Here is a 22,426-nt window from a genome sequence, read left to right as displayed (position 1 = left end):
ACCCAAACTCATATAAATTGACTAAAATTATCAGTGCATAACTTTAGTTCAACCGTTTGAAGGCATCATCTTTCAATACTCATTTTAGGAAAATTTAATAATTTCGCTGATTTACTCGCCCCTTTTGCTTTTGCTGATTAAAAACGTTTTTCTACATCAATCATTTCCGATCGAATCAGAAGTATTTTTTTTTAGAATTTAGATCTTTACTAATCTCGACTTGACATGATCATGATCATACAAAAATCAAAATCTCTTAGAGATCAGATCAGTTCTGATTTCGTAATGATAATTTATTCCTTGGTTAAGATCACTTAACATCAGCAGTGATCGGTGATTTTCCCAATTATTACATGTCAATATAAAATACTGTTTATATTTTAACAACGATATTTATTTTAAGAATCTCAACATACTGAACATATTTCAAATAGATCATGACGTGTATCAGTAAGTATATTTTGATTATTTTCACAAATCAATAACATTGTTCGAGTTGATTCAACTATTTGCAATGTCTAAAACAAATAAAACCGATTTATTTTTCAACTAACAGAATTTTGTTTCAATAACAACACCAGTTATTTCAACTAAAATATTTGTTGAATTTGAAAGGTATGTGTCCTCACTAATTGACAGCATTTTTTTTAAACAGTTAAATTAGTTGTTTCAACCATCATTTCTGCTAATCAAAAAACAAAAATGACAGTTTAGTTAAAACAACAATCGATTAGTTGTACCAAATTTTAACCTATCGAATTCAGAAAATCAACTAATATTCTGGTTGAAATGGGATCGCGGGTGGTTCCGTGCAGCTGTGGTAGACACGGCTCTACCACGAGACTGGGTTTGGTAAGCGAACATCGCACATGGTCTAAGTCCTAGCCGCCTCACGACCGGTATCATATATCCAAACATCTTCTCTGTTCATCAGACAACAAACACTAGTCTTTTCGCTCTATGCCTATTCTTCCGCTCAAGCACTGGGTAGGAGAGTATATTGATAATAAATTGTTGCCTTCTCTACTGTGTTAGTTCGTAAACTAGGCAGAATTCAGAAGAATTTCACCGACTGAAGATCACTCAAAAACCTTGTTATTGAGCAAACTTCAATCTGGCGAGAGCAACTATTGACGCACAAATTGTTTGGGAGTGTCAGCAAGCCATTTCAAAACGTCTCAAAGCCCTGGGCATGATTCAGCAAGAAGGAAACTGGGTGCCGTACGAGTTGGAACCGAGGGACATCGAGCGCCGTCTATTCGTATGTGAGCAACTTCTTCAAGGACAAAATCGTAAGGGTTTTTTACATCGAATCGTAACCGGTGATGAAAAGTGGGTTCGATACCTAAACGCATAAAATCATGGGGAAAGCCCGGGCATGCTACTTCGTCGAAGGCAAAACCGAATATTCACGGCGCCAAGGTTATGATTTGTATTGGGTGGGATGAGCTCGGTGTGACTTACTACGAGCTCTTAAAACCAGGTGAAACCATCACAGGAGATCGCTACCAAACGCAACTGATGCGCCTTAGTCGCGCGCTTAAAGAAAAGCGGCCACAATATCAAGAACGACATGACAAAGTCATCCTCCAACACGACAATGCTCGGCCTCTCGTCGCAAAAGTAGTCAAATGCACTGCACTGATGATTCGAAGACGAAACGTAAAAATTTGAAATAAGTCATGTGAACTTTGCACAAACTGGTTACCCACGAGGCACCGAAACCCCTAAATGATTATATTGAATTGTATTATATAATGTTATAAAATATTATGTCTTATTTTATTGTATTGTATTATATTATATTCTAATATTTTCTAATTTCTAATATTCTAGTTATTCTAATATTTTCTAATAATTCTTTGTTTCATATCTCACATAACTAAATGATTGAAAATATGGGAATGGGAGCATCAGAGCATCAGACGAATCGATGGCTGAACGAGGGATTGTGGATAACCAGCCCAAGTCACTTGAAGGAAACTTGTTTCCTTCTGACTGTTTGACACGAATCTGACGAGTACTTCTCAAACAAATCATCAGGTAGATTCAAACATGTATAGCGATATGCTTTATGATCTGGATATTATGTTTAGAAGAGCACAGCTATAGTAAGAAGGTGAATGGATGAATCATATCGGGACTACTGTAAATCTACCTGCATCCACTGGCAAATTCTTGAACTGATGGTGGCTTTATTTCACATCATATCGCATCAGTTCACTTCTGTGCTGAGATGAATTAACGCAAGTTATGAAATAGTGAAAATTCAGTTTTTGAGTTAAATATTTTGTTCGCAGATTAAGCGAAACAATATTGGTTGTAGGAAGCAATCAATAGAATTTTATCGATTATAATAATCGGTTAAAATATTGCGATATTTCCCTATATGGCGAATATTACCTCTTGTTTCCCTAATTCATAAGAAGATTCCAGGTTAGCCGAGATTGTAAAGTAACGTAACACACTGAAGGTTGAAAAGAACAACGTACTTGCGGCTTAGGCATATATGCAGAGTAATCATGCGACAAGATGCCACTGAATTGAGCTTATCGTACTGTTTGCTATATGATAAGAACGTTTCAAAAAAGTAGTCGTTCATTAACTACACTGTCTGATAAAAAAGAAGTTATGAATGTGTTCGTACTATAAGGAACACTTTATGTGAAAACAACACGAAAGAAACAAACAATTTAAAGCCAATTAGAATGCGGTATGAGATTAAGCGCTGGAGAACATAATTTTAAACAGAGTTTATCAAAATTTAATGCACTTTAGCACTCCCACAAAATCCAATTAACATTGCGCCTCTTCATCATTCATGTTAGTTTCTATTGTGTTTCCCCCGGTCGCTTATCCAAAATGTACAGTTGTATGCTTTTAATTCAATTTAGTCTGCTGCCGTGGGTCGCCGACCCAGTACAGCAGTAGTAACACTTTTGATGGGCTCAAATTATAACCCGGCGGGTCAACCGACACGCATCTCCTTTATGAAGATTTATAACACCCCAGGCTGTTAGGGTTTTACGGTCACCGTAGGCGTCGGTGCTGAACGACGGGGACTAATCTAATACACCACACATTGCACTGCCGAACTTCTGCCGACATTTGGATGCATCGCATTTACATTATTAGTAGTCAATTAAATTTCGGAGTGCTGTACGCTAGGCACGTACCGGTTGAGGAAGTTACAGTCCGTAACACCGGCGGCCGGAATGCGGAATGATGTTGATTTTTCAGCTCATTTGAAACCGCTAATAAATGTGCAAATAAATGCTTCAAACAAGGAATGTGACTCATTCGAGTTCACCAGCAAATACTTACACTGACGGATTGTTTACGTCTATTATTATATGGCAAAAAGCGAATCGAATGATGACTCGTCCCCATCAAAATGACTAAATCAGCAAATTATGCGACCAAAGTCTGAATTTCAGCGTTGTATAGAGACTCGAATTACACAACCGTTTAGCGGCACTTGGAAAACAATTGCATTGTGGAAATAATTACAGGAAAAAGTTTTTGACACTGACCTTGAAAAAGATGCCAATGCAACACGTCTACTTCCCCTGACCTTATAGTAAAGTTTATTAATTATAATGTTTCGCTCATTACGACCCGGACTGGTTTCGGGAACTTTGAAAGAGCAACAAAAAATATTTTGCAGATCTAGGAAAAACTGAAACGTTCGACTTATAAGAACAGTTTGTATTGCAAATAGCAAGTTACAGTTTTTTTTATATATTGTGCATTTTAGTGAATACGAGAAATCGGAAACATCTAAAGTTCTGATACTTACGCTTCGCAGTACGGAAGTTTGTTGAAACCTTTGTATGTCTTCATATTCAATGTCATACCGCACTCGTGACATTTGAAGCATGTTTTGTGCCACGTCTGAAAGTATACAAAATAAAGAAACGATTAATCAACAGAGTTCAATTACATTGCACATGTTTTTAAAACAAATCTTTGGCGGGACAAATTTACCGACAAGCCGACGGGCGCGTGTCTGCAAAACATCGTTAGTGTCCAGTGTGATTACTGATAGTGAACCAAAATAGAACACCAAATCTGATGGTTTGCAATTGCAGGAACCGGTCTGATTTAATGACAAAAACGCAGCGACTATCTCGTTTGTAGTTGATAAAAATGGGATTGGCTTTAATCTACACCCGTTCTTCTCGAGAGTATAATGGACTGATTACGATTAATAAATTTTTGTTTTTTGCTACTGTATAATTTTGTTTAGAGCGAAACGGACGATTAAAATAGCTGCATGGTAATATAGAATGAAAACAAAAATAACGGTGGCTTTTGTAGATTAAAGTTTTTATATTTTGCGATAATGATTTCGATTTATAAGCTTATCAATTTTATGAAATTTAATTAAAACATATGCCTTACGGGGTAAACATAATTCATTTCGTATGAACTAGGCTACGTTGCCCTTGTAAAGACTGGTTAGGTGAAGCCTATAGAACAAATTTTTAAAGGAAAACAATCTCTATGAGGAGGGTTTCCGGTTTTAATTTTTATTCCATATCAGACAAACTAGGCTACACAGCCCACTTGAACATTGGGAAACGCTGTACCAAGGCCATCATCGAAATAATAAGTTCTTCATTGGAGATAAACTTTACTTGATGTTCAATCGATGCCGTTTGTGTTGGCATTTATTCATAGAATTTAAATGTTCTTTTGAGTGTTTTGTTGGCTCTGGTACAGTAGAAATCCCGAGTGTGTTTATCACGTGTAAAAGCTTCAACGGGTGCATGTTCACGTAATTGATATTGTTTTTGAAAAGCAAAGCAATCACTCCAAAACCGACATTCAAATCGAGACCCGAAGGGTCGAGTGTTATATACCATTCGATTCAATTTGTACAGGTCGTAGAATGAGTGTGCGTATGTGACAAATAATGTCTATTGATGTTCTAAAAGATGATTGAACCGATTTCCACATACATGCATTAAAATGAAAGTTCTTTCGATTCCACAGTATAATTTTCCATTTCATTCGAATATGGTTTCCGGTTCGAGAATTACAAGGTGATATGTTTTAAAATAAGTTAAAATGATGTCTCTCATATTTTTCAGAGATAACAAATTAAGATTGAAATGAAAGGTCTTACATTCTTATTTCAAGAATGTGTTATCATAAATAGCGATCTAAATGATCATGCTCGAACATGTGAATTAGGTAAGTTTTTATTATTGATGTCGGAAGCGTCGTGAGAGAGCAGGTTATTAATAATATTGACAGTTGGACAGCTGTTGTATGGAGGTAGTCAGAAATGTACATAGACATCTTGTGTCTTGAGCGATGATCATATAAGATGGAATCGAACGATGACATTGCACCTCGATGCAAAACAAAAAAATGTCGAGCAGAAAAAAAAATTTTTGGCGTTTCGAAAAATTCGACCATCTCTGCTCAACATACATCTGCTTGGCGGTTCAAATTGAGCTGCCGAGTTTCGCATTAAGCAGTTCAATTTGAACTGCTATGTCATTTTCATGACGCTATACTTATTAATATTCTCGTTAGTGAATCTACTAACTTCATGTTCGAAATAGCAGTGAATATATATTGCACAGTTAATTACGTTCAGTATTATTTATAGCACTTTCTTTACATTGAAGTTGTCCCGGGTTGGCGGTTAAATGCATAGGGCACTGGTCTTACGAGCCAGTTGCTGTAAGTTTGAGTTCATATGTCAGTTGTAGTGTCAGTCGAATCGTAGCACCAGCCATACAATGGTTCTGTACGCTATGAATCGGCTGTGAAGTCTTTTGAAACAGAATGTCAAATTTCACAAAAGCAATGTAATACCAAGGCTTTGCTTCTACATTGAAATTTCATTCGAAACGGGTACAACCATTTTTGTTGTTTCTTATTGAAAGACGGCAGTTTTGGTCAATTTGTTATTGTTAGTTTGCTGCTAATTAGTTGAGGTAATTTAGAATTTTTTGCTCTTTTTTTCAGATCTTCGCTAAGTTCATATAAAGTTAATGAAGAACCCCTACCAAATCATCTTGAAAACAAATCGAAATCTAGTGGATAGTTTGTTGCTAATTAGTTACGGTAAATAAATTTAAAATTGGGTATCAAATTCAAAATAACCGTAACAAACTATCCACTGGGATTCGATTGGTTTTCAAGCTCATTTGGAAGGGGTGCTACGTAAACTTCGTATTACCATAGCGAAGTACTCAAAAAAATAGAAAAAATTGAGTAACAAATTTCAAATTACCGCAACTTATTAGCAACAAGCTATCCACTGGGTTTCGATCTGTTTTCAAGCTTATTTGGGGGGGGGGGGGGGGGAGCTTTATTTATTTCATAGAAACTTAGCGAAGTATTTAAAAAAAAATTAAAAAAGATGAGCAACAAATTCAAAATTACCGTAACTAAGTAACTAAGACCCGGGTTGGCGGTTCAATGCATAGGACGCTGGTCTTACAAGCCAGTTGTCGTATGTTCGAGCCCCGACCTGGAAGGATTCTTAGTGTCAGTAGGATCCATAGTACTAGCCATGCAATGATTCTGTACACTAAGAATCGGCTGCGAGGTGTCTCGATAAGTTCATGTTCTTGTAAAAACATTGTATGTTGCGACTAACTCTTGTCATTCAAATTGCTTACGTTTACGATTTTACGTTTCGTCTTCGACTTATCAGTGCGTTAGCAGTTTGTATTGAACTACAAATCTGCAAATCTGACGTTTGCAACCAAAGACAAATGACATTCGTGTAGAACGGCTTGAAGTAATATTAGTACTTGTGAATTAAAATAGAAAACACGATTAGTGTTTCAATTACCCCTCAATCATTGTTAAACTCCTAAGGGGTAATCATTGTTAAACTACCCCTTTCTTAGAAAGGAGTTATAAAGTATAGAAGTGTCTATAAAATTTAATTATGCGCAATTTGATATGATAATCCTAGCCTTCAGGAACTTAAGCCGCATCAAATAAACGAACGAAAAAACAAAACTATTCAGATTAACATGATTGTACTCAATTTGTAAGAATTACTTTTGCAAGGAACATAATAATATAACAGATACCTTTGGTCGCAAACAATTTTATTTTGAAATACGATCTACGAGCCTTAGAGTTGTATGTTTAGTTAGAGTTTAAGAAAATTTTCTTTACATGCTAATACTCATTTCCTTTTAGGTAGTAATCCAAACTTAGGGACATAAATTCTTATAACTTTAGCCAATGTATTCAACACTTGTAATTATAGCATTCTATGTCAAGGGGCTTGAATTTTGGTTGACAAACTCTGCTGTCGATCCAAATATCTGAATAACTGAATGACTTATTGCACGTCTTGCTATAATTAAGAATCTACGTTTTGCTAGTAATTTGATTAAGTATACGAGGTCTTGCTTGTGCAATAGTAAATCTCTACTTGGAAATGCAATAAAAACTTCATTTCGGCGTTGAACTAAACAGTAACGATTTTCAATTCCCATTCATCATTTTATATCTGAGAATACCGATGTTGTGGATTTCTCCAACGAAGTCGTGGATTGAAGCATTCCTCGCTAAAATACGTCAATTAATGGGAGACAATGGGCAAAATTCTTTCAGAATGCACTGTCCATTATGTTTCACATATCCTTCATCGCAAACACAAGTTGGCTGCCCAGAACAGGCTTGGATACACCTCACAGTCGAACAATCATTTTCACAAGTCTTTTGGCAACATGGTGTACAGTAGCTATGTTTTGAATGCGGTGGACAAAATCCCATCCATGGTACAGTCACTTTAAATGCTGTTGAGCATGGTTTCGGAGTTGTGCATGGTTTCGGAATCGGGCATGGTATCGGGGGCCCTGGAGTTGTAGTACACGGTGTTGGAGTCGTCGGTTTAGTAGGGCACGGTGTTGGAACCGTCGGGAGTGCGATACACGGTTTTCGGGTTGTCGGTTTTGTGGTGCACGGTTTGGTGATAGATACGCTCATGCACGGACGGTACGTCGGAAATGGTCTCCTAGTATACTGGCAAGCTCCAGGACATTCGTTTTTCTCGATGCATTGACCATTGTAGCGGACGTATCCGGGTTTACATACACAATAGGGAGCTTCTAAGCAATAATTCCTACAGCTTCCTTCTGTACAATCATCGGCACAGGTTGGTTCACAGCATACGTTGTGTTGTACCAAAACTTCGTTGGCAGGGCATCCATCTGAAACTGCTTTTTTATTCAATAAGCATAGAATGTAATTTTCATCGACATGATTGACTTACGTAACAGAGGCCCTGGTTGCGACACACCAGTATTTATTCCAAAGAGTGAACATATTAAACTAAACACAATTATCGATCGTGAAGACATTTTGACTCATACTCTGCAACTGTCCCAACACTTCATCTTGCTACAATATATATATTGCGTTTGGCTTATTTCCCTAAACGAAAATCTTTGACGCACTTTTATGAACGACTCAGGAAACCCCATGTTATCACAGAGTACAAAACGAAACTATCATTATGGACCGTGCACGAACGTGAGAAATGTTAGAACCTCAACCAGGAACAATTTCACGCATTCTGTCACGTTCATTTTTGTACAGAATTGAGCTCGTTAATGTTTGACAAATTTCGACAACTGAAAAAATAAATCTTTAATATGGATAAGTATTCATGAGCGAAATAGAAATAATAAGTTCTACAGTTCACCTGAATGGAATCACATAATAATACTGCAAATATAAATTCGAATTGATCTAGTTATGTGGTATATTCGATCGATTGTAATAGCACAGGAAACACGCTTGAAATTGTTGTCGATTCCAAAATATTATTTACACGGAAAAACCCGCGATGGCAAAACAACTAAAATTTGAATTATTTTACTGAATTTGATTGGTTTAAATTTGATACCACTAACCGATTATAGACTTTTGAAATGACCAATCGATCAATGAAACACACACACACACTACAAACGGGTAATGAAATGCTGAATTGCAGTGTCATTACTAAAACTGATTAATGACACACTCCCACAATCTGTGGGCGAGTTGAAAAAGGGCCCTGTCAGCTTAGAGAGAATTCTATCTTTAGTTCAGCTAGGCCATCGCACATTAGTTCAGCTAGGCCAGCGCACATTGAACATATCATGTCAATTGTATGGGTGCACAGTGCTACTACTTTGACATTTCTTTCCCCTACTTTGCCCATACTTCCATATCAGTCCCATATGGCAAATCGGCAAGTCGAGAAAAAGACGATCAAAATTTTATTTCCGAATTTTTTTTATTTAGTGTGCTACCTAATGCTAAATCATGGTATTATTATATGAAATATCGGTAACACACCTTTGCTATTCCAATATTGCCAAAAATGAAATTATTGAAATTTGCACTGAATGGGACTGATATGCGAGTACTTTGCTTATGGGACAGACATGAGTTGATATTTTTTTTTACATTTTATTGAACAAACCCTCAACTCTTATTGTAATTTCTTAGAGTATATTGAGGGCGAAATGTGAGAGCTGGATATTTTGATACTATGATGCCTCTGGATGTAACAAGTCGATCATTCAGTCTCCGGTCTGACAGACAGATGGCGTTACCTATTAAAAATTTTTTACCGTTCAATACAGAAATCCTTAGGATGGCATATGTCAAAATTTCATGAGATTCGGTTCATTAGTGGGATATTATTTTTGTTCCAATTAAAGAAGGTTTTAACCTAAAGGTCATTCGCCTCTTCGAGCCAGGAAAACTTTCTGACTATACCTTATGATAAAAAAAGAACCGGAGTTTTCATTTTAAAATTCCCGCGCTTGTCCAATCGGTAAACTTTTATTCTCTCAACGTTGCCAACACTTTTATACACATACTGTCAAATTTTGACGCATATCGTACGATTAGTTTTTGTTTGGCGTCTATACAAAGAAGTTGAAAAATTTTCGTGTGGCGATTTTTATAATGGATGAAAATTTAGAACAACGTGCGTGCATCAAATTTTGTGTTGCAAATGGATTTAAGTGTTTAAAGATTTAACGTTGAAAATGTTAGAAAAGGCCTTTAGTGAATCGTGTCTAGGAAAAACACAGGCATACAAGGGGTATAAACGCTTCAAAGGTGGTCGTACAAGCTTGGATCATGATGAGATCCCTGGCCGCCCAACAACATGTTACTGAAGAAAACATTGAATCGGCGAAGCAAATCGTGTTGCAAAATCGTTCTGTACCGATTAGATAGATTACTGTGTTGTTGGGCATCTCCCAGGCAGGTTGCGTGAAAAGCATTGATTTACTCACCACGCTATACCCGTGAAATTCAGAAGTTTTGTATAGAATCATAAGACCATTGATTTAAATTTTAGTTTGTAAAAATCGGTTACGCCATCTTGGAGAAAAAATGGTAAGCATATTTCCATTTTTTTCACATTTTACCCCATAACTCCGGAACCGAAAGTAAAATCCAAACAAAGTTTTATATGGGATCACAAGACCTTCAATTTGAATCTAAGCTTGTGAAAACCAGTTGCTAATGAACCAGGAATGCACTATCAAGAAATTAGAAATTATATTGCAGGAAAATCTATTCAGCACAACAGAAACTCACACAGATAGAAATAATGGAATTGACACCACATGTAATCAAATAGTAACATGGAATAGACATGGATTGAATCGAAAGTTTGATTGAAAACCATCATCGATGCAAAACTAAATTGGATTGCATTGAATTTTCAATGAATAGAGCTGTAACTTTCAATCAACACTTAGTTTTGCGATTACAGTATATTGAAACATACAGAATTGTAAAGAAACTTTGTGTTGAATTGACTGCTTTAAATATGAACATGAAAATAGATGTAAATTCACAAAATATTTTTATCTGTGTACCTGATGCAATTAAGAGGATTTAAGTTTTGCGATTTGCTGCCTCAAATCTCAGTCAACTGACAGCATTCGAAAACAACAATGTTTTTAACCATCTGGTAATAAAAAAAATCAATGGATGTATTAGTAAAATCATTACAATTACAACTAGGTCAAGAAACAGCAATGTTGCGATTTTGCGATCTCCGGGACTGTCCGTGTACATGTGAAATCATATTTTAGTTTTCAGTTTTCATGTTTTCTATGAAAGAATACCCCACAAATAATCAGTAGGCTAGAGCCAAGCAAATTTTTTTTTCATAAATACGTTTATTTCTTAAGGCAGTTTACATAAGTTTTTCTTCGCCGTAGCATCACTTTTACATAATATTCTTATCCTAATTTAATTCTAACATAGTCACAACGTTTTGCATTTATTAAAACATATTCTCTTATTACTTAAATATCATCTTAGGTAACTCGTCATTAATTATGAAATCTACTCGGAAATATTATTTGAACCAAACGATTAACTTCTATAAATTATAAAATAAGCTGTTATTTTCAGACATTTTGTTAATAATTTCATAAACTGTTTCGAGTTTGTTTGTATCATTACATTATTTTTATTCTAATTTAGCTATTGGTTGAACTCATGGACGCAGCTGGGATCAGAACTAAGTCTTGAAAGGGGCCTTTATTAAATTGAAACTCCAGTTTTCTTTATGAAATGATAAATAAGTTTCATGTATGAAAGGTCACGACAAGCAAGAATGTCTCGAACTGGGATATTGGATAGTCTACCTTGGGTACGCAAAGAATTTATTAGTTGAGATCTGACATCACGATACTCCACGCATGTCCAAACGACATGATCAATATCTCGATAACCTTCGCCACAAGCACAATGATTAGTCTCGGAGAGCCCAATTCGAAGGAGATGTGCATCTAACGTGTAGTGATTGGACATGAGTCTGGACATCACACGAATGAAATCTCTACTCACATCCAGTCCCCTGAACCATGCGTTTGTCGATATTTTCGGAATAATTGAGTGCATCCACCGACCCAGATCATCTTTATCCCAAGAAGCTTGCCAGCTGGCAAGTGTTCTTTGGCGAGACGAGCTATAGAATTCGTTGAAAGCAATTGGTCTCTCATAAATTTCACCCTCAATAGCACCACGTTTGGCTAAAATATCGGCTCTTTCATTGCCAGGAATGGAGCAATGAGCCGGGACCCAGACTATAGTGATTAGATAATTATTGTTCAATATGTCGTTCAGGCACTGTTTTATTTTGCCCAGGAAAAACGGTTCAGTCTTGCCAGTCATGTTTGAGCGAATGGCTTCAATTGCACTCAGACTATCTGTGAAGAGGAAATAATGGTTTGGCATTAATGTGACGATTACACTCAAACTATAATGAACTGCTGCTAGCTCTGCTATATAAACAGATGCAGGTTCTTGAAGCCTAAATGAGGCCGAAACATTATTGTTGAACATACCAAACCCTGTCGCTTCTTCAATTCGCGATCCGTCCGTGTAAAACATTTTCTCAGAGTCAATATGCCTGAACTTACTTGAAAATATTTTTGGGATTTCCGTCGAACGTAGATGATCCGGGATTCCACGCACTTCGCGCTGCATGGATGTATCGAAAAATAAAGTTGAGTCAGGGACATTTAGGAGGCTGACACGGATAGGAATATATCTTGAAGGGTTGATTTCCTGTGACATATGGTTAAAATATACTGTCATGAATTTTGTTTGAGATCGAAGCTCGACTAGTCGTTCGAAATTATTAATTACCATGGGATTCAGCACCTCACATCTTATTAGCAGGCGTGATGAAAGCTCCCAAAATCGATCTTTTAATGGAAGAACTCCCGCCAGAACTTCAAGACTCATTGTATGTGTCGAATGCATGCACCCTAAAGCAATTCGCAAACAACGATACTGAATTCGCTCCAGTTTGATAATATGAGAGTTTGCAGCGGAACGAAAGCAAACGCATCCATATTCCATCACTGAAAGTATCGTTGTCTGATACAATTTTATTAGATCTTCCGGATGAGCACCCCACCAAGATCCTGTTATTGTTCGAAGAAAATTTACTCTTTGTTGGCATTTTGTTATCAGAAACCTAATGTGTCCTCCCCACGTGCATTTGGAATCGAACCACACCCCGAGGTATTTAAAAGTTAAAACCTGTTGGATCATTCTTCCCATCATATGGAGCTGAAGCTGCGCGGGATCATGCTTTATTGAAAAGACGACTAACTCTGTTTTCTCCGCAGAGAATTCGATACCAAGATGAACAGCCCAATCGGACAAGTTATCTAAGGTATCTTGCAATGGTTTATGCAGATCAATAGCTTTGGGTCCAGTAACTGAAACCACGCCATCATCTGCCAATTGCCTTAGTGTACATGGGGTTACTAGACAGCTGTCAATGTCATTTACGTAAAAATTATAGAGGAGCGGACTGAGGCATGAGCCTTGCGGGAGACCCATGTAACTATTTCTGAGTGTTGCCAAATCGCCATGTGAAAAATGCATGTGTTTCTCTGACAAAAGGTTGTGCAAATAATTATTTATAACCGCTGGGAGTCCATTTTGGTGAAGCTTGTCTGAAAGAACATCAATGGAAACTGAATCAAATGCTCCTTTAATGTCTAAAAATACAGATGCCATTTGTTGCTTCTGAGCGAAGGCAATTTGGATGTCAGACGAAAGTAATGCAAGGCAATCATTCGTCCCTTTATTTCTACGGAAGCCAAACTGAGTATCTGACAACAAACCGTTCGTCTCGACCCAAGTGTCGAGACGTCGTAGAATAATTTTTTCGAACAATTTTCTGATGCAGGACAACATCGCAATGGGTCTATATGAGTTGTGATTGGAAGCTGGTTTCCCCGGTTTTTGAATGGCGATAACTTTCACTTGTCTCCAGTCATGTGGAACAATATAGAGCCAAGCAAATTGATTACTGTGATTTGTGATCTAATTACTTGAACAATCGTTTTACCTACGGTTTCTTTCGCATAAAATATTCCGCAAGCAGAGTGTTAACTGAAAGATAGATTCACCATATCCTATAATCATGAACCCCTTCTCAAGGTCAACGCAGTCACCTGGTAAACAGCACAGTTTATGCAAAACAATTTGAACTACAATTACGGAAAATGGGCGTAGTCGGGTGACCTTGCATTAACTAGTTCGTTTTATATTCCCAGTCATAGTGGTTACGTCACATGTAGTATTCCAGCAGCTACAGATCCATTATTGTTGCACCGTGACAAATAAAAAATCTCCCTCCTTCCCTAGTTGTAAAGTGACAGCAGTACCGAGCCGTATCTGGCTGTCACAACTCACATAACAATTATAAATTCAAATGAATGAGAAATGAATGGAACTCCTCTTTCAGTCACTTTCAATCACTTAGCGTGTAGGTTTTTCGCATCAAACGTTTCATTCATTCATGAGTAGAGAATTTGTATTCTTTTAGCAACTGTTCCGACACGTCACGGATGGAAGGAGACAGTAGATACCGTGACACGGGAGGGATTTTGTTCGATTTAACCAACAACGGAGACACTTTCGATCAGTCAAAGATACTTCGTCAAGGCACAATACAATTTGGATCGGATACTGATAGGTTGGTAGGCAAACAGAGAAGCGCTTTTGGAAATAAGTCATGTGGAAATAGCAACTGGTGCACACGAACCACTTCTCCTGCAGTAACGATATCGTGGTAGGTGATTGTAAAACTGATATTGAAACCAGGTACACATGAAGCATTGAAATGTGCATTTACAACGAGGTAATTTGAGGAAGAAGAGCCAATTAAAAATCTGTGCATCGAAGCATTCAGCACAAACTTCACAAGCAAGTAAGCAAGTTTATCTAACTTTCATATCGTGGCTTGAATGACAAGGAGGCTCAAATGACCACATTTAGAAAGATACATGTTTGTTGTTGAGTTCACACTGTATCGAAACCGATTCGCGAATTTTTCGTCTAATCCCATTTTTCTGTGTGCGCAATTACGCTGTGGTTCAATACTCACAAAGGAAAGATGTTCACAAATTTAATCAATGCATACGGAAACAATCCTATAAGCAGCTAGAAATCGCTTTGGTACAACCTGGTAAACTCATGTTTGCTCCTTGTTCATCTCATAGATTTAGACATTTTCATCGGGTTGAATCTTCGAAGTAAAAAAACGGTGACTGAAAATCACCATCCATGCAAAACTAAATTGGATTGCATTAAATTTTCAATTAATAGAACTGCATCTTTCATTTAACGCTTTAACGCTGGCGATTACATTATATTGAAACGTTCAGAATTGTAAAGTAGCTTCATGGTTGAAATTTTGCCCGCAACATTTTTACACTTAATTTCACCTTAACGCTTGTTGATACCAAACATTTTTGAAATCTTCTAATTTAAGTTATTTGTGGATATCTCATACTATTGAAAATGTTATCATAAATTGCTGAGATATGCTCCGATAGTATGGAGAAAAAATTATGTTGATGCCTTAAATACAATAAGAGATATTCACATGGGGGTGTTCCCCGCGAACCCACACGGACAGAAAAAAAGCGGCCAACATAGATACTTACCAACGTGTTACATTCAATACGCCGGCCGGTGCCGATCGCCAGCTGAAGGCTGGATCTGCCAAAGCCATTACATTATCTAAATATACTATCCTAGTTTAAAGTTATTTGTTAATCAAAATTAGAGAAAGCCCTTGGCATCTTAGAGCTTAAGCAGTGTGCCTTAAAAATTATATAATTGAATAAAAAAAGAGATATTCACAATAAAGTTCTGCCCATTCTTGTAGTAAGTGGATTTTGAAAAGGTGCCCCATAATAAAGTAAGACGTATTCACGCCAAAAGGCAAAATTTCTGCTTCTGAATGTTATTGAAAAGAATTGTTTCTCGATGCGAATGGTGCACAAAGCAAATCTTCCAACTCGTGAGTAAATATACTCTATTTGAATACTGTGTCATTGCACGTTTATAGTTAATAAGACGGGACTATCGAGAGCAAACAAAAATATACGGTTGCAGAATAGCACATGATGCGAATTAAGCCAATAACAGTTCGGCTGAAAAGTTCGTATCGTTTAATAGAAACACACATTTTTTTGCCAAAATTCGTTTTTATTATTCAACATAATTGCCATCAGAGGCGATACAGCGATTATAGCGATCTTCCAACTTTCCGATACCATTTTTGTAGTACGATTTGTCCTTTGCCTCAAAATAGGCCTCAGTTTCAGCGATTACCTCTTCATTGCTTCTAAATTTTTTACCAGCGAGCATTCTCTTGAGGTCTGAGAACAGGAAAAAGTCACTGGGGGCCAAATCTGGAGAATACGGTGGATGAGGGAGCAATTCGAAGCCCAATTCGTTCAATTTCAGCATGATTTTTCGTTGTTGTTTTTGATCGATTGTGAGCTCACGCGGCACCCATTTTGCACAAAGCTTTCTCATATCCAAATATTCGTGAATAATATGTCCAACACGTTACTTTGATATCAATAATTTCCATACAATACATATAAACACCTTTTTCTCCAAATCTTTATATGAAGACATTAATAAGCTGTGATAATACATCATTTGATCATATGTTATCTGTCGATACAAAAGATGAGGTTTTATGCCTGCTAGAGAAGGTGAATCAAGAATCTCAGATCCAGCGGGCTTTTTCTAGCTCCAAAAAAATAAATGTATAAATTATAACTGATTCGATGCGAGTAATACTGTTTGTAGTTTGTAGGCCTTTTGCTTGAATGGCGGTATTTAGTGGTGCTAAAATCACAGAGATACTAAAATTTTATCGAATAACAAAGCTTCTATCCTTGATAATGACTAATTGCGTAAAATCCACGATTCTTTCCCGTCTAAAGCATAAGAAGATTTTTCTTGAATACTCGCACAGTTTAACAGCTGTTGTGTTTTTGTATCTTCCAAGAGGAAACCTAAACTTAAAAAAATGCATGATCCCCTCGAATATGGAAACAGTCAGATATTTATACCCAGTGGATCAGTTGCGAATTTGTCGACTTTCACGTTCAAGTGTGTATCTAGTATGAAGACAAAAGCGCAAATGAATGGTATCTACACCGACATAAAAGTAGCGTTTGACAAGTTTAATAATCGAATAATGTTGTGTGAAATGTCTCAACTTGGTTTATCATCGCAACTCGTGTCTAGGTTAAACTCATCTCTTTTCGATATACAACTACGTGTCAAAATTAATAACGTTGCGTCATCCGAATTCGTAAGTAAATCAAGTGTTCTACAAGGTAGTAACTTAGGACCCTTGTTATTTGTATTATTTTTCAACTATGTTGCATTGCTCCTGGAAGCGGGTTGTAAATTGTAAGTTTCTACGCAGATGATTTAAATCTGTATCTTGTTGTTCATAGTATTAAGGATTACTCACGACAGCAGGATTTGCTAACAACGTTTGAAAAATAAACTTACTATCAAGTATCGTGAAGCCTTAAATACCTCGAATACCAAACAGATCCTTGCGAAATACGACTCTACTTAACAACGGATTTCACAGGACTATATTTGAAAGTGAAGAACCTATGACTGCGTGCACACGAGTTTTTATTTTTGCTGAAGCTATGTTTTCAACTTGGTGAGCCTTCCCGTCGCTTCGCAGAAAAAATTAAATGAACCACACTATAACGACTATTAATTAACGTGTTAATTGGTTTTACTAGACTTAAAACGTATTGCTATTATTATCTGTTTTGTGTTAGCTTAAAAAAAAGTAGTTTTGGCATTTGTCTAAGAATAGCATATAATTTGTTGAGCTTATGTAGGCTTTCAATCACTTTGAAAACCGACTTTTGAACGGAAGCCAGGAGGGCCGAGTGTCATATACCATTCGACTTAGTTCGGCGAGATCACGAAATGAGTATATGCGTGTATGGTATGTTTGTGCGTATGTGACAAATAATGTCACTCGATTTTCTCAGAGATGACTGAATCGATTTTCACAAACTCGGATTCAAATGAAGTCTTATGGTCGCATAGACTGCTTCTGAAATTTATCCAGATCCGACTTCTGGTTCCGGAGTTACAGGGTGATTTGCACCAAAAATAAAAAAAAATGGTCACTCACTTTTCTCAGAGATGGCGTGACCGATTTTCACAAACTTTGATTCAAACGAAAGGTCTTATAGTTCCATCTCTTGCTATTGAATTTTATCTCTATCCGACTTCCGGTTCCGGAATTACAAGGTAATATGTGAAAATCTATCGGAAATTTCTTAACCAATTTTCAAACTAAGATGCAAATAAAAGGTCTTAGAATTCTTTCAAAAGTCCCCGAAAAGTTAAGCCCGATTCGACTTCCGGCTCCGATATTGCAGTGAAAAATTTTCATTTTCATGAGTTTTTTTTCACAAGTGATGGCAAAGCAAGGTGCAAATTATTATAAAACTTACTGGTAAATTCATCTAGTTGGCAGACTTTTTAACTTAGTGGATATATGAATTTTACTTTGGGACTACTAATCCCCGGTTTCTGCTTCCAAATGCACTGGTAATAGTGAAGAAAAACTCCAAAAACGGAACTCACTTCGATTTCTCAACAACGGTTGAACCGATTTTTACATATCATGATTTAAATTAAACCTCTCATTATCTCAAAAGAAACTGTGCGATGAGTGTCAAAACATTCAAACTGTCATACAAAATGATGCAAAATCGGTACGCATCGGTACGTACTGGTACGGAAGAAGAAAACACCACCGCCTAGCACACAGCGTGCTTTGTTCGATTTTGTATAGTGTGCAGGGTTACCACATTTGAATCTATATTATCTTGACATAACTGTTTACAAATTGAGAAGGTTATGGTGATTTATATAGTTTTTGATTTTATTCAAGTTTGAAAAAAAAATATTAACAGAATCTTCTAGTGATGTTTTTGAAAATATAAGTAATATGAGAAAAGCATCATTACACCACTAGATGAATTTAAAATAGGTTTTTTTGTTTTCTGTTGGCTATTGGTAAAATGTTGATATTTTACTGTTTATTTTCAAAGGATTCAGTGGAGATCAATCTATAGTTGGAGACATACGCTTGATACAGCAAAAAACATATCAGGAATATAGTTGTTAGATATGGTAAGTAAAACCATGATTGTCAATAGCGACTTAGAACAGTTTTGGTATCTTCCTTGCAAATCATAATGAGTTTTAGACGTAACCAAAGACAGTTACGGCCGGTATGATTACATCATAATGGATGACGTTGACCTAATTCCACCACATTCTCAACAGGACCCCATTCACTTCTCACCAGCACTGACTGTTTGGTCGAATTTGGTAACATTTCACAAACATTGAGTTTTCTGTCGTGATTACATTTCACTATCACCTGGCCGGTTTGGTCAGGAAACATCGATTTTTGTGCGACTGGATCGCAAATGACTGCCACCTGTTGTAAACTTTTCCGTAGTTCGGTTTTCCGCAACTCGACTGCAAATATACTTTTATTGTATCTAATTAATAATGAAATGAAATCAACTTACAAATTAGTTTCCTAACCATCAAATAAATCCAAAGAGAACCACGTGTTTATACAATGAATATCTATATACTGCTCATAGAATTATTCCGTTAGCAAACATCCTTTTCATTTAATAAACGTACTTACGTATCCGTACTATTTAGATTTAAGTATACATTTTCTTTAGGCTTTTCCAATTAGCTGTGATAACTGTCTGTGATTTTAGGTTATTTAATAGAAATACATAAATTCAGTTAGTATTATTAATCAATTCATCGAATAAAATAAACAACCTTGAACTGTAATCGTCTACAGTTAATTACGTAGAATAATCTTTAAATCAAAGAACTGCTTTGAATTGGAAATACAATTAACCTTTAGATTAAATCAGAACAGACGGCTTAACTAGTTTCTAACTTTCTTCTTCTTTATCTTATATGACCTGTCACCATAACTGGATATGACGCATTGCGTCGATATCTTTTCACGTCGATATAATTTGCTCGATCAAAAGGGCCTATCGCCTTTATTCCGCAACACCCCGACCCGTAATACCTTATTCTGTAATGGTCTTACTTCCTTCTATGATGTCAAGCAGGGCTACTTTGATCGCTGGTCGTTGATATACGCCTGAAGAAGCCTGGACGTCCACTTTTCTTACTTGTCCATCCTTTCCGGGACAAACCTTGACAACGCGACCTCGCAACCAACCATTACGTACTGCTTCGTCTACAATGACCACCGGATCCCCTTCCTGAAGCGGACGCACGTCATTGAACCACTTTGTTCTGCGCGCTATGGTGGGCAGGTAACCCTTAATCCAACCCTTCCAAAACTGGTTGAGCAGATGTTGCATCAGTCTCCAGTTGACTCGCAGCGGTACTTCTTCCTTTATGGATATTCTTGTAGATACGTTGGCACCACTCGAACTCATGAGTAAAAAGTGATTTGGTGTCACGGTTTCATCAGATGGATCTTCTATTGGTACAAAAGTCAGAGGGTGCGAGTTGACTATCATCTCAGCTTCCGATAAAAAGGTCATCAATTCTTCGTCGTTCAAGTGATGTTTATGATGAAGAGATTTCAACGCATCTTTGATCGAACGTACCTTTCTCTCCCACACACCGCCCATGTGAGGGGAGGAAGGAGGGTTAAATAACCACTCAGTTTCCGCGTTGGTAAACACTGGGGCTAGTTTCCTATTGATAGCTTTGATTTCGTCTGCAAGTTCGCGAGAAGCTCCCCGAAAATTTGTTCCATTGTCGCTATAAATTTGCTGCGGAGCTCCTCTGAGAGCCACGAAACGACGAATTGCCATTTTACAGGAATCAGCTGACAAAGTATGTACTACTTCCACATGCACGGCGCGAATAGTTAAACACGTAAAGAGTGCCACCCATCGTTTTTCATTAATGCGTCCACGCTTTATGATCAGCGGTCCAAAATAATCCAAGCCCGTAAATGTGAACGGGCGAACGTACGGGGTAATTCTCGTGTGCGGCAATGCAGCCATCTTAGGTTCTGTCGGCCTCACCCGATAGACTTTGCACCACATGCACTGTTTTACGACCTTTTTCACTACGAATCGAAGCTTGGGTATGTAATACCTTTGACGCAGCTTGTTTACGACGATAGCTTCGTTAGCGTGTCCGTAACGTTGATGGTATTTAAGGATCAGCAGATTCGTGACGTGAGATTCTTTAGGAACGATTACCGGATTCTTAAAATCGAAGGAATAGTAAGCCGCAGTAATATTGATCCGACTTTGCATACGAACTACACCTTTTTCGTCTAGAAATGGTGACAGCTTTCCGATTGGACTACTTATTTTCAAGGGCTGCTTCTCGCTATTGGGTCTATCAACGTTCTTGTGAAGAATTTTGATTTCTTCGAAATACTCTTGCTTTTGAATTATTCGCCACAAGCTTGCTTCAGCGGCAACAAAATCTGTTTGATTTAAGGTGACGAATCCATTACTTGTCAATCGTTTTTGTTTTATTTGACAACAATGTATAAAATGGTAAATATAGGCAAGTTTTTTTAACAAGTCATCCCATAGCGAAAACTTTGAAAACTGTATGACTGAATCACAAACTGCTGCATGGTGATGCATCACTCTGACTTCTTGCGGTGGGTCTGAAAATCTGGACGGTTGACGTGGCCACTCACACTCCGGTCGAAGTTGAAATGCTGGCCCACTGAACCACGGGTCTCTCGGGTCGAAACAAGGCCCGTTTCCCCATTTGGTACCTTTGTCTGCAGGATTCAGGTTCGATGGGATATACTTCCATTCTTTTATACTGGTTTCCGTCTGAATTTCTGCGACTCGGAAGGCTACAAATTGCCGGTATTTCCGTGGGTCTGCTCTTAGCCAAGAGAGAACTGTTGTTGAATCAGTCCACAGGTAACGTTTCTGGATTGGTATCGAATGATGCTCTTGAATACTTTTGGCAAGTCTTACACCAAGCACACCGGCGCATAATTCGTTGCGTGGTATAGACTGAGGTTTCAAAGGAGTCACTTTCGTCTTGGCAGCTACTAGAGCGCAGCGCGGTACACCGTCGTCAACAATCCTGAAGTAAGCTGCCGCACAATACGCTAACAAGCTCGCATCAACAAAAACGTGCAGCTCCAGTGTTTCGTAGCTGCTTAACTTGTAGTTCGGAAAGTAGCATCTGGGAATTTGAACTTTCGACAGATTTTGATTCAAACTCACCCAGCGCTGCCAACTTTCGAAATTTTCCATTTTTATTGGGTCATCCCAATCTACACCGGATCTCCAAACGTCCTGTATTAATATTTTTCCGTGTACTGTGTAGTTAGCTACGATGCCGAGCGGATCAAAATGGCTCAACACAACCCTGAGAACCTGCCTCTTGGTGGGTACGACGTTACCAGATAATAACGGTAGAAGATCTTCGCGGAACTGTGTGGCGAATACGAATAAATCCTCCTTTGGTTTCCATGACATTCCAAGCACTCGCTCTGCTAACGTTGACTTCTCTATTGAAAAAC

General features: G+C 37.5%; 1 protein-coding gene across 3 annotated transcripts in view; it reads right to left on the bottom strand.

Annotated features, from left to right (window-relative positions):
• LOC131439139 (LIM and SH3 domain protein Lasp) overlaps positions 1-22,426 on the bottom strand; it is a 116,837-nt gene that overhangs the window by 57,632 nt on the left and 36,779 nt on the right. For all 3 annotated transcript variants that reach the window (XM_058609805.1, XM_058609802.1, XM_058609804.1), the window contains one exon: positions 3,800-3,894. In XM_058609805.1, coding sequence (XP_058465788.1) covers positions 3,800-3,894 — 95 coding nt within the window. The remainder of the gene's footprint in view (positions 1-3,799; positions 3,895-22,426) is intronic.

Source organism: Malaya genurostris, chromosome 3, assembly GCF_030247185.1.
Source record: "Malaya genurostris strain Urasoe2022 chromosome 3, Malgen_1.1, whole genome shotgun sequence".
Classification (NCBI taxonomy): Eukaryota; Metazoa; Arthropoda; class Insecta; order Diptera; family Culicidae; genus Malaya; species Malaya genurostris.
This window is presented reverse-complemented; position numbering and strand designations above follow the sequence as displayed.